Genomic DNA, 16,458 nt, shown 5'->3' on the forward strand with positions numbered 1-16,458 from the left:
TCAAACAACAGCAATATTCGAGAAATGTACATTTATTGAAAAGCTTTTGTTGATGACAAAACATTACAAGTGTCACAAAACATGTTTTTTTATATATATATATATATATATATATATATATATATATATATATATATATATATATATATATATATATATACACATAACGCCAATGAATAACATAATCATATTTAACACATAGTGTTTACAGACTATTTTTTTGCACAGACCAAAATACTTTTAAGTCCATCGTGCAAACCTCAAACAAATTAACCCTCGGGGTTTTACAAAAGTGTTGTCTACAACCCATATATCTTTGAAACCCCAAAGAGGATTGCATTTTTAAAAAGCTCAAAGACTTCAGTCTCTCTAAGATCTGTGCTCGTGTGCTCTCTGGCATTAAACGCGAAATGAGCTAAATGCTGAATGAAATTGTTGTACAGCAACTCCAACAATTCATGATCGCTAAGACATACAGATACAAATGGCATAAATAACATCACAAAAAAAAAAAATAACACGCATGAGGTGAATGTCCATCTAATCTACCAAGGTCTCCACATGGCAGCGTTGACTGCCTGTGGTACTGACTGCGCTCCGCTGGGAGCCACTGCGCCGCCGCCGCTGCTGCTGCTGGACTGGCTCTCCATTCTGGAGCCGAAGCTGGATTTGAGGCTCAGGAGTCTCTGTTGGATCTGAGGGAGAGTCCTGGAGCTCTGAGCGCAGCAGTTCAGGCAGGTCGGGGTGACGGCCGCAGACATGGACTGCTGGACGAATTCGTTCACCCGCTGACACGCGTCTTGATCCAGACTCGTTTTAGGAAGCATGGTGGAGACGCGCTGGAGGCAGGCTTTGAAGCCTTCCTTGTAACTGTCTGCAGAATCTGGAGGGAAAAGAGATTTGATTAGTGACTTGAATATTATGTAAAGACTGCAATCTCAGATAAGATGGCTTGCGCGATGCGTTTCGTAGTTCAAGAGATGAGGCGTACCTTTGACGGGAGAGGAAGGAAGGTCTCTGAGGAAACGGACGGTCATTTCCAGGATATCAGCTTTCTCCAGCTTGGAGTAGCGTGCGTTATCTTTGCCAACCAGAGGAAGAATCAGGCTTTTCAAATGACTGAGACTGTCGTTAATACGAGCACGCCTTCTCTTTTCCAGCAAGGGTTTAAGAGTCTGGAAGAAATAATGAAAACACGTTATTCAGCAGCACTTTCAAAAAGGGTCAAATGAGAAAACATTTCCAGTAACGTATAATCATATACAGTGTCTCTCTTTCTCTTACCTTTCTCAGTTCGTTGGCTTGTTTTCTCTGGGCCACGGTGGACCTCGCAGGGAGAGGCTGGCCGGCCTCGGTAGTGATGCTGGGACTCATTTCGTTTGCTTGTTGTGCTTTTTGAGGGGAGATACTTGCTCTTGGAGCGGCTGCGCTGAAGTGTGCCGCAGAGCTGGAGAGCCTCCTATTTATGTGGGCCCAGCGCGTCAGGGGGGCGGGAACACAAGCCATTGTGCTGAGGGTTTGACACAAGGGGGGGCGATGCCTTTGGGAGATGAGCGGAGCTCCAGTCTGAACCATCTGGTCCCTTTGGGACCCTGCGTAGACACCGCTGGTATGCGGAGTTTCGTGATGATGTTGCACTTTATTGCGTTTGAAATTTAAAGCTTTAACGTTCACCCAAGATCCACCCCATATACAACATATAACAACGCTGTGTTTCTAAAAGATTATATAGCTCCTCTATTGTAATATTTTTCAGTAGGGATTGCTTCTTTATTCGCCTGCATGGCTTTGTTAAATTTACACTCTTTCTGTTTATTACCCAGTTTATACTAGTATCGTTTTGCATTGAGAATTTCCACAAATGAGCGTCCAAATCTTTAAACAAAAAGTTTAATGAGATATGCCTAAAAGTTGCATTGTTTTGGATAAACAATTTAAAAAGTTAGATCCACATTATCAAAATATAGGTATATTCAGTTAGTTTATTTATGCTAATGGCCTCGATTTGTCAATCCGCCACAACAAAAGAACTTGAACCCGATGAGTGATTCTGAGGTGACAGGACTAATCTATTCCTCCAATAAATAAACCAGATACCCAAGCGACGCTATATATTAATTAACATCTGCTTGTGCACCGTCAGCAGCTTGTTTCCAATATCAACAACACGGTGTTTACCTGGAGCTGTGGGGGAGGAGACAGGAGTGACGTGACAACCTGCAACACACGCAGCGAGGTGCGCGCATCTGCGGAGTATTAACTTATGCATGTACACACACACACACACACACACACACACACACACACACACACACACACACACACACACACAGGAGTCATGCAGCACACAAGCCTGCTCTAGCACAACACGGTGAGGAATAGAATAGGCAACTGATTCAGTACCAAACTGGACCTCTTTTGAAGTGATAATCCCTTAAAAACTACAATTTTAAACATAACGTAGATATTCAAAAGTTAAAATAAACAGATTTTATTTTGACATCCTCGAAAACTTTCTGTCAATCTCTGCTGCAGACCATTAAACCTAACACAGCGCAGTGAGCTGCCTGAAGGATTCACGTGTTCGGCACGCGCCACAAGCGCGCAACAGATGGGAGCCCCGGGAGCCCCCTCCCCCATCTTCTCATGTTCCGTCTCTACACACCAGACACACCCCCTCCTCTGTTTCCCACTGCTTCACCGCTTTGCCGCTGCTCCCATCAGCATCCCGGCTCATCATCAATGTGCATCAACTACGTTTTTCGTCTTTTTTGGAGGGGGGAGGTTTTGGGTCTGAGCGCATATAGACACAATGGCACAGTGATATATACGTTAGTACAAAGTGGACAATGTAAAACATCACTGCCCAACAAGATGCTAAACAGACGTCCTAGTACGATTAATTCACAGTAAAAGACCCCAAATGAAACTCCATCTATATAGCAAACTGTTTACGCACAAAAGGCTTACCGAAACACGTCCAACCTCAAGGCTTAAGGGGATATAAAGAGCGGGAACATGCTCAACACACTGAAAGATCAATTACATTTCAGTTGATGTATGAGGAAACAGATATGTAGTTCAACACGTTCTTATCATTTTGGTAAACACAACGTTGCTCCTAGGTTGCAAGCTGTCCTGTTGTAGCTTGAGGGGTTTCAACCCTCAATTTTTTTCCCCCAAGCATTATAGATGCGCGGTTTTGCACGCGTCCTGCCCCATGGGGCCCCAAATAACTGCCATCAAGTCGAGTCTGGGAACGGACCCTTAGAGATAAATCCCAAAAAGTGCATGAGAGGCTTCGGTTGGGACCCTTTTTGTCCTGGTTTCAGCGTGGGTATCCATCTGTGCAAGCTGAGAGCACAGTGATCCTTTGTTGAAGGACGTACAGAACAGTGGACTTTTCCAGCAAGTGTATGGGAGAGGGATATGATTAGCTTCTTTGTTTTCTTCTTGTTAAACTACAGGCTATTGAATTCAGTACCTGACTATTTGTCAGATTTAAGTCGAACAAAGGAAAAACTAGCTAAATGTGGCTATGGCCAAAGGATTATCATTAAATTAACTCGGTTACGTCACTGTCTTTTAACTTTTAGTTTCTTTTGTCTTGTTCTGTGTTTTCTGTCTGTAACTATGTGTTTCTTATGTTGCTGCCTGTCTTGTCTGCCTTTAAATAAAATTGCAAGTAACAACATAATTTACAGTTTGGAGTAAGAATGTAATCTGGACCAAAAAGTTAAAATGTATTTTATGTATTCCCAGAAAATATGATGTGAGTTTGAGAATATAATTCTGATAGGTGAGAATTTGGTTGTATAAACGGCATGAGACTGACACGAGCCATGGCGATCAGATAGATGGATCCTGCACGTGTTTATTGATGAGTGAAACCAAAAGCGTACGGACTCTCGCTGAGGGCGATCGTGCACCACTGCGGCTAAGAGGAGACGTCCAGACTTCCAGTTTACCAGACTTCATAGTGGGACTGGCTGAAAAACAGGATGTCTGGCATCCCAAGCCAAAATCTATGCCAACATTATCCGCATCATACTGAAGCGTCTGTAGACTGCTGGCTGGAGTTTGATTATAGCATTGAGACAGCCAAGTTGGGATGGACTTCCTATTGTTCCCAGTGTGTGATCAAATCCGACACGGTTTTATATATTAAAATGTATTATATGAAGACCATACATTTTGCATGGGCGTAAATAATGATTTATTTCTTGTGATTCCCATGAGATGGTTGGAAATGGATGATGAATGAAATGCTAAAATAAATTAAATATAACATATAATATATATATTAAATATAATTAAAAAACAATTCTATGTTAAAATGGTTTGAGGCGTGGTGTGTTTTAGCTGCAAATTGTCACTTATGTTTTCTTGTAAATAACGAGGATGAAATAAGAATGTCAGTACAATTATTACCAAATTCTAACAATATTGTACTGTTCTTCCAAAATACAGGAGGATACAGTAGATTTTGATTTTATTTGGCGCCAAAAACAATCCTGAAAATCATCAGTATGCCACCGATTTTACGGTATCATGCAGTATTTTTGTTTTAAAAGTAATAGAGGGACAGAAGCATGCAAGCATCTTCATCATTTAATCATTGTTCATCCTCCTATCAAACAAACAGATAAGTAATATCATGTTGAGAGGATGCAATTATATTTGGGCATTTGGTTACACAAAAGTGTTAAATTCTTGCTTACCTTAAATTAGTTTAATCATAGCAAGCATCTGGGAGGCACAAGAGAGCATTTTCAGAAAAGTTTGTCTTCAGATGTTTGTACGACTGCTTTTTCTTGAGGAGATTTAGTAAGTTAAGGCTAATGCTACTTGCCTAATAATACCAACTAACGGTGTACTTTACTGCAGTAGAGTAGATACATTTAATTTTTCTTTTGACTATTTATAACCTGTGATATTGTACTTGTTTCAGCCTTGCATGTGAGTAAAACCCATTTCAGTTCGTGAATCTGAACTTGCTGAAAAGTAAAGTTTTAGTTTAATTCTAATGTCTATAGCTAGTTAGCAACATCTTCTCAATGTGAATTAAGTAAAATGTAAGATTAAATGCAGCACTAAGTTTTCTATGAACATTGTGCTTAACAGGGGTCTACCTCAGCAGAGGTTTTACCAGCCAATCATTTTTTAGTACTGTATAATCGAGCAATGGAGGGGAAACAATTATACAAGTGTTGTAGTGATGAACTCTTATGGGGTAATTTACAGAACATCGACTTAAATGGGATTGTATTAGATTACTGGAGAATGTACTGATGTATACTGGAGTTATTTGTGTTAAACATAGAACAACACCCAATATTTTGGTCACTTAATTAAACAGCTCTCGTTGTCTGCATCAGTTTGGACAGACCGAGCCATGGATCAGCACTGAATGCTGAATCACCTGTGAGGGAGTCCAGCTAACCTTTATCACAGAGCTTGCTGATTTCGGCCACTTTTCAGTATATCTTCAAACAACAATGTCAAGATCAAGCAACTGGACACTGACATTTATTCAGCAGTATTGGGATTCCAACAGAGTATATTTATATTCTAAGTATTTAGCTTTGGAAATTAACTGCAATTCAAATGGTTCTTTAACAAATAGTTCTAGTCATTCACTCAAATGCCAATACTTTTTTATGACATTGTGCATTCCCTGATCTTTGTTTGCTGGTGTTTATGGTTATTTTCTTTCTTTTAACAAAATATTTGCCGCTGTCTTAAATTTAAATTGATGCCCCGAGAAAGGGTATGCACTTTTATTATTGGGTAGATTTTAAGTTAAAATAATACGTTTTGCATTGTATTATACGATGCAGCCTTTTAAAATGTTCTGATCCATTAAACTGTCACTTGTGTCATCCTCTTTTGGTTGTTGATGGTGTGTGCATTTTTAAAAATGCTGATAATTTAATACTGGAACACAATTATTTTCAGTAGTTTGTCTCAATATAGAAATGAAGAAAACTTGTCAGCGGTGTAGTGTAACATACAATTAGCAACGGTTCATGTAGATTACAATAGCAACACTGTAGAAACACATTACTGGCAGGTTACAGTAGCTAAAATATTACACTGTAAACCTCACACTGTAGAAAATGGCAGTAATGTACTGTTGAATTACATTATGGTTGTTTCACTGTAAAACAGCAGGATGCTGGTGATCTCAGCTGCCTGTAGTTTACTGTATTTTATAGGAACAACTAATTTCACAGGGTAGGTCTGTTTCTCCTGTTACAGTGAGATATTTGATTTCCATGTCAATTTATTGAATTTAATTTGACTTCTGTTGCAAATGGCAACATATTTTTTAGGTTTAAAGCTGCACCAACTAAAGTAGCTGCCAACCGCATCTCAGTTCTATCAGCAGATTGAGTTTGCATATTATGATGAACACCATGAGACAAAGCTAAAAAATAAGAAGAAAAAGAAGAAAAAAAGCTGGTATGGACCTTGTGCCATGATTAACTTATGTATTACTTATCTACTTACTTACTTGTTTTTGAAGAGGAGGTCATACAACTGTCAGGGCTTCCTTGGAAGACCATGAACAAAGAAAACTAAGGGGATGTGGTTTAAGGGATCTTCTAGATATTGTAAGGGCATACGTTTCTCCCTCTGGCTTCTTTTTTTAGAGCCTCATCTGTGGCTTTGCTTCTCTGATCAAGAGGAGTCAGGTGTGGTTGACACTTTTGCTCCTTGTGGTGGTGCTTAATGAGGTGACCACTGTCCGTGGTGCTGAAGGAGAGGGTGTTTTAACAGTTGAAAGCTGTCTGTGAGAATATTCTGTTCTTAAGTCACTCATTCAGGCCTGTCAGTACATTATGTTGGTCCTCATGTAGTAATTGTTCTTAGAAGGTCTGGATAATAAATACTTTTGTCTTTTCTTTTCTTTGGATGCCCAAAACGGCATCTTATACTGAAAGGAAAATCTGCAATGAGATGTGTGTTAATGAAATACAGAAGGGTTTTCTATGTTTGGGCTTTATCATGAGAGGAACTTATTAACACCCTGCTAATGAATCAACCTTCCAACATCGACACACCAGCTCTAGTGTCAGTCTAAGTGACATCAGTCAACATGGGTCTATAGGAAACAATCAAAAAGACCCATCTTCATAAAGTCTTTCTTTGTTCTATGTGCCAATTATCCTGAGTGTGACATCAACAAATGCATAAAAGTGCTAATGACTGTTTTGGCCCTTTTGTGTACATTCTAAAGCAACACAATAGAACAGCACGCATTTTGTTACTTTTACAAGAGTGCCAAATATTTTATGTTATATGTGCATATATGCATTATATTGAAAGATATTATAATATTTGCTATCCTCACTAACTGGTAATACATAAGCGTTGTCAAAGTAGAATTTATGGTAGAGCTGTTCTTGGCATATAAACAGAGGCTATACAAATGCATCTTTTCTTTTATTGTAGATTAAATATAGTCAAATATTCGTTTCCAAATGTTTTTATAGCCCCGTTTTGTAATGTTGGTTCGTTTTGACAAGGCACTGATGAGACGCAGTCACTTCTCTCTCTGGGGATGCAAAAGGAAGACCTATCAAAAGTTGCCAAGAAGCTTCCCACGCCTAAAACAACGCTATAGTTTCATAAAGCATCTGCCGCACCAGTGACGAAAACCCAAACTTGTTTTCTCCCGCACGAAGTCCATCCGACGTCACTGATTCTGTCCAAAGTCTGCGTCAGCATCCCTACAGGTCGCGTGCTAAATGAGACGGTAACAAAAGAGGTTTAATGATAAATTAAAGTGCTCTCTGAATAAAACGCCGCTAAACAAGCAGCCCAAATCATGTAGAAACAAGTGACCTCTTTATCAATATGGTGCAAGTCTTTGACTTAAGTTATTTAAACCTTAGATGTAAAGAGTCTGTGTAAAATACATGCAGTGTATTTTAAATTGCAGATACCTTAAATTGAAGTCAAATTATGTCAGGGGCCTCATATCTTCTAAACAATGAAATGTTGCGCTTTCTGCTTGTTTTTTGTTAATTAAAGGACATAAGACCAAAGTCTATTGTTTGCTATGGTGAACATACAAAAAGCCCTTAAAACCAGACATGAAATTGTGCACTGCGAGTTTCGATACATATGGTGGAACTTATGTTCTACTTAAAACATGACAAAATACAAGCGTGGACAAAAATATACATTTTTAATGAAAGAACCCAGGTTTAGGTTGAATTATGGTTCCAATTGAATGAAAGACAAAGACTTGAGAGGTTTTGGAGATGTCATGCAAACACTAGTGGCTCTTTTATTACTTTACAAACGCGGTGCCATTTAATTCGTCTATTGTCACTGTCCCCTGTTGAAAAGGAAGTTTATTGCAGAGCAACGCATCGAGCCTAGCGTTGTTTTCAGAGAAGCCTTTTTGCGTAATTGTACATTGCATAAATCAGAGGGATGGCTCAGACAGGATTTGAATATCCAACCAAGCCTAACCAAGCCAAACGCCAAGCTGTAAGGCACAGCACACATCTGGTGGCGCACATTTGTTTTGCTCTTCGAAGTTGACAAAGGTAAACTTATAGCGTCGCATTGGCTTCCCCACCAATAGCAGTCGTTTCCAGCTCTGACACACATGTAATGCACCTCGCTCAACGGAGTCAGTCTAATACGCTATTAATGTTTAGGGAACAGACGTTGATGATACAAAAGCGACACTAAAACACAAAATAATTCGATGTTTTTTTTCCTCTTCATAATTTCGTTAATAATATGCCTGTAGACGATATTAGAGATTATAGCCGCCACACCTACAATCGAGGTATTGGACAGACAGGCCAGGCGGCTTCTTGGCGGGTTTTTTGAATATGGGATTTCTGATCGAGTGAGATCCATTGTGCTGCCATATCAGGGGCACGAGAACAGCACGAGCCAGGAGGACAAAGGCAGCAGATGGCTTTCCTGCTCCGATGAATTATTTTTGAAGTGCAGGGACCATTAAGAATTGTCCAGGGGGGAATTAAAGAGTGGGAGGTTAATCACGAAAATACATATATTGTATATTCTATGTTGCAGTAATGTCCAATATAGAAGAAGGATATTGTCCAAGTCTACTAATGATAAGGCAGATTCATTTTTATGTTTCCAAAAGTACTACTAATATCATTGCTATAACTGCTCATAACAATGTAACAATACAGGAATAAAGGAATCACATTTAGCCAAAGGTTGTGCTCATCAACTCAAAATGTATTCATTGTTGCTATACGAGCATGGATGTGTGCCTTTCTCCGCTTTTCAATTGTTTTTAAAACATTTTTACAATATATTGATGCTTTTATTACATTTTCAATTTAAAATGAACCTGGCCACAGCAAATAAGCAAATTAATTTCCTCTGCTTGTTGTACGAACAACCCAGTGAGACCCAAGCTTGCGAATACAGTCTTAAGCTTAAACAAAACAAAGAATATAGAATTTTAAATCTATATTTTTCTAGCTGCTGCATGGTCCTCCTACAGTCCTTCAGGAGTGCAGGAGCAACGCTATGGAGGGGCGTGGCCTGAACGAGGTTTCCGCCCTCAGAGAAAACGCGTCTCTGTCATTTGGCCCCAAACCTCGTGCTGCAAAAGGGCGCTCAATACAACCACAGTCTTCAACCAGCAACGACCTGCACGCGCCGCTGCATGGGCTTTAAATGACGTGCAGAGGGGCAACGAAGTCACACCCTGGTATGTTATCTTCTCCTTTTAAATTATATTTATACCAGCTTGTGCTTTGAACATGTTACTTTTGTGTAGTATAAGGCTTAATATGATCTCAAGACACTGTGATTTACATTAAACCTAAGCCACTTATCTTGACCTGTCTCAATTAGCCGTTTTAATATGATGAATGTTTATGGCTTAATACGGGAAATATATTGTCAGTATTTGATGTAACGCTATCTGAGCTTAAATATTGAGATTTGTCTAACAAGTTGAAAATGATATCTATAACCTGTTTTAACTATAACACGTGACTGACATTGTTTGGATTAGATGTTATTATATTGCTATATGAATATCTGCTATATTAACATGTGTTGTATATATAGGGTAAAGCTACTCTGACTCCAATGTATGATATACAGTTAGTTGGTGTTATTAGGCTAAAGTCAAATTATATACTGAGGGCCTTATAACTTATAAAATTAAATAAACTGAGACAGAGAAAAATTATTTAAACTCCACCATATTTGCAGTCAATTTATTTCTTAATTTGCACTAAACGCTGACATTGTTTAAACGCCTGTCTTGTCAAATCAGTTGTCCTGTTTCTGTCGGTTGCTAATGAGCCTGAGTGTGAGAAAGTCTGACCGTAGAAATTCTCACTGCAGCTCACGGATGACTGGCTCCCTGTGGGAGAGACATCACGCCTGCGTGGTGAGTTCAAGAGGACAGAAGATCTCCAACTTGTGTTGAGAAGAAACAAGCTGCAACAACGTAGCCCAACCAATTCAGAAATGCTTGTTTTTTAAAATGTTTATTCCTGCTTTTGTTGGTTAATTCTAGAAGTTTACCTGCACTAAAAGTTCCAGGGATCATCATAAGGGAAACAGCCATGAATTATAAGTTACAACTATAAGTTATACAGAAAATCTGTTTATCTTTTGATATAGGTTTAATTCAGTCTTGGTGGTTAGTTATACTTAGTTGCAATTGCTAAAAGGAATTTAATGAATTGCCTATTTTAGTAAGGAACGTGATCCAAACATATGTTAAAGTTCTCATATTTGGTCTGAAAAAGCCCAAAATAGAGGCTTATAGACTTTTAATGTTTGTTCAGATTACTATCTTAAGTTTGGGGTGAAAAATCACTCCAATTCAGCATACATTACTGAAATCTGGGCTGTATAAAATGCAAGGTGAACTCAATTAGAATAAACATTACATAACAGGAGTAGGCTAAATGTGAGCATTTCAGAATGCATAGGAAATGACAAAACCTGTATTGTTCAATTACTGCGATTGCATAATTTATGAAGAGTTTGAATTAAAAATACGCTTTTTATATTCTCAGTAAATCGCTACTATATTAAAAATGTAAATATAAAATGTATTACATTTATAATAGGATTGCCACATAGGTATAATATCAACTTCTTAATGCTCCATGCAGAGAATACTTTACAAAAGACTGCTTTAAGATGTTTTCCTGATGGCTTAAATTTGATTATTTTTAAGTTACCCAATTTTGGAAAACTGTGGACGGCATATATTGAATACTGCCCTTGTGATGATGTATACTTTGCAATCGAAGCTACTGTCCAAAAATAAAAAATTACAAAAAAAGAAATGCATTTTTAGCTCCAGATATGCCAATCCAAAAGACTGGTTAGGATACGATGAAATTATGCAATACTATTTTAAAGATGGGAGGGTGGAAAAGGATAAATAAAGTGATTTCCTCTCGTTGTGTGTGTTGGTCTTCTTTCAGCTGCTTAATAAAGTTGATTTTGTCCAGTGTCTGTTTTTATAAACAATGTGTGTGCCTCTTATGTGAATTATATGATTTATGTTGCATTAAGTAAACATGTAGCTGATTTAATATTGTTAGTAATTTAGATCATGCACGCTTCTCTCCGTGGTTTATCATAGACTGAAGGCATCCTCCCAGCACGCGCCCAGGTTTACTCAAGCAAAAGCAATTACATAGGGCACGCGCCACCCAGCTCGGCAGTTGCAGATGGGCGCGAGGAGCTGCTCTGTATGACTACAAGCATATACTATTGTTTTGTCCGTTTTAAATGTGGTTTTAAAACCATGACGTCTGACGTGGTAAATGGAGTTTGTCATTATTACTATTATTATTATTATTATTATTATTATCATTCATATTTTTATTATTACTACCATGTTTATTATCATAATCATAAACTCAAATATTCAAACTCAAATTCTAATTTTCTAGTGGTCATTATCGAGACTTGTCTTCTCATAAATAGGTTATGGTTGTGGGTCAGTCATGAAAATGTTAATTCATTGTCTATCTGTGACAGGCATGGTGCGGTTTCAAAGCTCAAATATAGAACAACAATCATAAATTGTTCACTTTTACCAACGAGTTTCGTGTTCCTCTCTGGGTTGTACTGGATTGAATTGGGGCCGGTTATACCGCTGCAAACAGGCCGTATACGTTAGAAGCAGCATGGACTTCAGCAGAATATATCATTATTTGAATGTTGCCGCGCAGCAGATGTGACCATACAACAGATGGGGCCCACGCGCTGAATAATTGAGTCTAATTTGAATAACTGTCGCACGTCTGACGCGTGCAAGAAATATCCCAGCTTTCCCAGGCTCCGAGGAAAAACCGTTGGCAGCCCCTTTCCAGTTCAATAGGGATTTAGTCTCTCACTGCTTGAAGTTGTGGGAGCGTCTTTGGCGAAGCCTGGGAAAAGACTCCAGATCACCTACACATGATTAAATCCTGTGTCAACCCTTCATTGTAAAGATGGTTGCAGCTGCACCAAAGACGTGTTCTGCGCTTCATGTCGACCTCATTTAACAGACTGTCAAATAAGTAAATAAACACACTTAGACAGTGTGGTTAAGTAGGCAGAACAAATAGCCAATTTCAATATAAAATAAATGTCCAGGGGTCAAGCTTTAGCCTAATAATTTTGAACAGTTCCTTTTTTAAAACTGTGTCGGTATCAAAAACTGTGGGTTTATTTATATATATATATATATATATATATATATATATATATATATATATATATATATATATATATATATATATATTATTTTTTTCTCTTGCAAAACAAAAAAAATCCCTTTGATAATTCAATCAATCCACAATATGTATTTCTACTACCCAGTGAATATAGTTCCTGGGTAGGATAACAAATGGTAGGCTATGTAGACTATGAAAAACAATAAATATATTCCACAAAATAGTATGTTATTGCTCAAATAAGTCTTATCATAGAGGCCTGCTACATCTATTTGTTTTTATCTTCATATGCCTATCATTCCCATAACATAAGATAGGCTATGTATTATGATAATGGAGTGATGGAGTGCCCACTAAATCGTGTTAGGAAGTTATTGTCCACGTCCTTTAGGGAATTGTACCATTAGTCAGACCACTCGTGGGAATTCCCTCTCACCTCCCCCCAAATCGGCGCGTGGTGTCTATGACAGTTGGACCAGTGCAACAGATGGGCCGGAGAGGCACGCGCCGAGCACGAGACTAACCCACCCCCCATCCATTATAGCAAACCCACATCAGGCAGAAGCCGCTTAAGCGCAAAAATCAATCAACCTAATCTGGCAGTGTGAAGAGGAAGAAAGTGCGGAACCTGGTGTGAGGATGTAAGTTTTCTTATTATGATGTTAACTCCCAAAAGATCCTGTCAAAATATAAAAACGCGCCAAATATACGTTCACCTATAAACAGGAGTGAACACGAGTATAGCTTGAATTGAAATAGCCTTTACATGGTGTGTAAATAAAAGCCAGCTGTTAAATTGGCCCATAGTTTTGATAAAAATTGACATACGTTACTTGAGTTGTTTTTGTTATGAAGTCGTTATTCGGATATAGGCTATTCAATGTCCCAACGTGTGCGAGTTAGATGTGATTTAGAGAAGCCAATACAAACTGTTGACTTGACACCTGAACACCTCTGCAGGTGCAGCTGTATCGTGGTGAATATGAAGCTTTCCTGCCACCGTTTGGTGATTAAAAGTATTACAGTTCATGACAACGTCAGGTTCATGCAACGTGCGTATTTACTATATATGACATATCAAGCCTACTTTGTTCGCCACTCAAGACAAGGCCAAAGCAAACCAAAATCATAATGTGTGTGGTTTATTTTAACATCTTGTATTTATGAACTGCAAGTGAAAGTAAAAACTTAGCAGAGAAACGGTTTAAATGTGTAAAACTAGGCTTAGGTTGAATTATCTGACTGTGTGAGTGAGTAAATTTTTCTCTCACATACATCCAGTGGTGGAAGGCATACTCCTCCATCCTTACATCTTCTCTGTTACAAGTAAGTCCTCCATTCAAAATTATACTCGATTAAAAGTGTTTAAATGTCTAAAGTATAAAAATAATCATGACAGTCCCATGTTATATCTTACATTATTGGATTATTGTTACTTATCCATTAATGTGTAAGCATAGACTTTGTATGCCGTTAGGTAATGAAGACTCAATATTTTAGATTATATGTTTTGTGCATACAATCTAAATCCTCAAACTAACTAATGTCAGATTAAAGTAAAAATCTTTCTCTTGAGTCGATTGGAGATAACGTTGCATGAGCTGGAGATAGTCAAGAAGCCTATTCTCAAAATGATACTTAATTACTTGAGTAAATGTACTTAGTTACTTCCACCACTGCACACATCACAGGAAATCATAGTAATTACAATATTGTTGTCACTTTATTAATCTCCCAGAAGTAAATAGTTCCACTCTTGGCAGGATTTGTATGCATCAGCGGCTAGTGCACACAAAAGGTTATTTGCGACCACAACAATTCCATTTAGCAAAATAATACACTAAACGTTTACTAGTAGTAAGAATAAACGTATTTTATTGTGATATACAGGATATATAGTTACAAAAGGAAAGAGAGATGGGTTGTATATTACTGTATTTTCACAGAAGCAGAAAATTATGCTTTTCTTGACAGTTAATAACAACAACAAATACATAATAATGATGATAAAAATAAGAGATAGCTCCACAACAAGATATACTTGACAACCCCTCACTAAAAAGACAAAATCCTAAACAAGTGCAACAATTTTCCGAAAGCTCAGTGTAATGAAAGGCCAGCAGATGGCCCTGTGTACAGACTGTGGGTGTCCAGCGGTGCTGATTTCAGGGCCACATGTAAAATGAATGCCGTTGAGGCTGCATGCAAACAAGACTGGGTGTGTGTTCAAAAAGTCCATTGCTAAATTAGTAGCCGCGCGTTTGACACCCACCACCACATTGGGCAGTGGGCTTTACTCGGGGCTCTAAGAAGCCTCTCCGTACTGCCCCTTTAACTTCTGAGCCGATTTCCAGAAAGCAACAACCTGTAACAGGCTCAGTGATCCTCCCCCTAATGGATTATTTAACAGGCGGTGAGTCCCATGTCGCCATCTGCTATAGCAAGAAAAACACTGCGGAATATTCTTCGAGGCACATGACGTTGGCAAACAGGGTGAATAAACGCATTAAAACAAAGATAGTTTAGAAACATGTGCAACAGGTGTTCAGCATCTCGTGGGCGCCAGAGAGAAAAGAAGCGGATAAATAAATGAGCCACATCGTCAGCAAAACATAGAAAGCAGGTCAGTTTATCGCTCAGATAAATAACAGAGGACTGAGTTGTATTTCAACATGTAAAATATATCGCGTATTTAAATGTATATGAACGGAAACTGTCATCTGCGATGAGGTGGAGCGGCTACTGAGTTATCCACACAAAACCAACCGGGTGACTGACATGATCTGAAACTTTGTAAATACAATGCCGAACCCCATCAGCGCGGTGAACTGATCGGGCTCAACGCAGGCCACTAAAGGAAGGAGTCGTCCGATCTGCAGGAGCAGCGATGGTTGTGGAGGGGGACATAACGCTGCTTGCCGCAAGGCAAGGGGACGTGCAGACTCTGAAATTGCAATTAGCGCAAAAAGCGCTCACCAGCGACGTCGCGGACGTGCTGGGGGCTTCACCGGTCCACCACGCAGCCCGAGCCGGGAAACTAACCTGCCTGCGCTTCCTGGTGGAGGAGGCAGGGCTGGCGGGTAACTGCCTGGCGAACAACGGGGCAAGTCCGGCGCATGACGCGGCAGCCACCGGCAACCTGGCCTGCTTACAGTGGCTGCTGACCCAGGGGGGATGTCGGCCAGAGGTGAGTGGTCTTAAGCCTTAATTGTACACGATGAAGTGCAGCGGACCGTAGCCTAATTCAGGGTGTTTTTGTGTGTGTTGCTGTTCAAAACAGCCACTTCCACAAATGGTCTGTTGATCACAGTGCCAATAAATTGTTTTTTAAGTCTAATCATGACACCATTTATTAGTAGTCCCCAAGGTTCTGCACTATCCTTTTATATTGAGTGGTGATCTGTAGTTTGTTTAAAACAAAAGCAAACCTCCTCTAAGATGGCAACTGCCTGCAAAAAACCCCCCACCAATAACGGATTAAGCATCAATACTTACAGAGATCACAAACATGGTGACCTTTTAAACATTTGGTTAAAAACACACACACACACACACACACACACACACACACACACACACACACACACACACACACAAGGGTCTGAATGCATTTTTGTTAATTGCTGTTCTGATGACATATCACAAAACATGTGCTAACACTGAGAAAAAAATAATTGAGAAATCATCCATCTTTTGTTGGCATTTGTTTAAATCCACTCTGCTGCACTGCCTCGTGTTCCCATGATAA

At 39.1% G+C, this 16,458-nt stretch overlaps 2 protein-coding genes across 2 annotated transcripts in view; one reads left to right on the top strand and one right to left on the bottom strand.

Annotated features, from left to right (window-relative positions):
- Window positions 1–545: 545 nt before the first annotated feature.
- On the bottom strand, window positions 546–1,506 carry LOC137889630 (transcription factor HES-2-like). Its single transcript, XM_068733578.1, has 3 exons — window positions 1,285–1,506; window positions 992–1,175; window positions 546–883 (listed from the first exon to the last, which is right to left on the bottom strand). Exons 1-3 carry the CDS (start codon window positions 1,504–1,506, stop codon window positions 546–548), a joined length of 744 nt encoding a protein of 247 aa, XP_068589679.1.
- Window positions 1,507–15,135: 13,629 nt separating this feature from the next.
- espn (espin) overlaps window positions 15,136–16,458 on the top strand; it is a 43,340-nt gene continuing 42,017 nt past the window's right edge. Inside the window, exon 1 of the mRNA XM_068733666.1 lies at window positions 15,136–15,897. Coding sequence (XP_068589767.1) covers window positions 15,598–15,897 — 300 coding nt within the window. The 5' untranslated portion in view covers window positions 15,136–15,597. The remainder of the gene's footprint in view (window positions 15,898–16,458) is intronic.

The sequence above is a fragment of the Cebidichthys violaceus genome, unplaced genomic scaffold, assembly GCF_023349555.1.
Source record: "Cebidichthys violaceus isolate CVI_PGR_0920_01 unplaced genomic scaffold, fCebVio1.0.p SCAF_6, whole genome shotgun sequence".
In the NCBI taxonomy this organism is placed as follows: Eukaryota; Metazoa; Chordata; class Actinopteri; order Perciformes; family Stichaeidae; genus Cebidichthys; species Cebidichthys violaceus.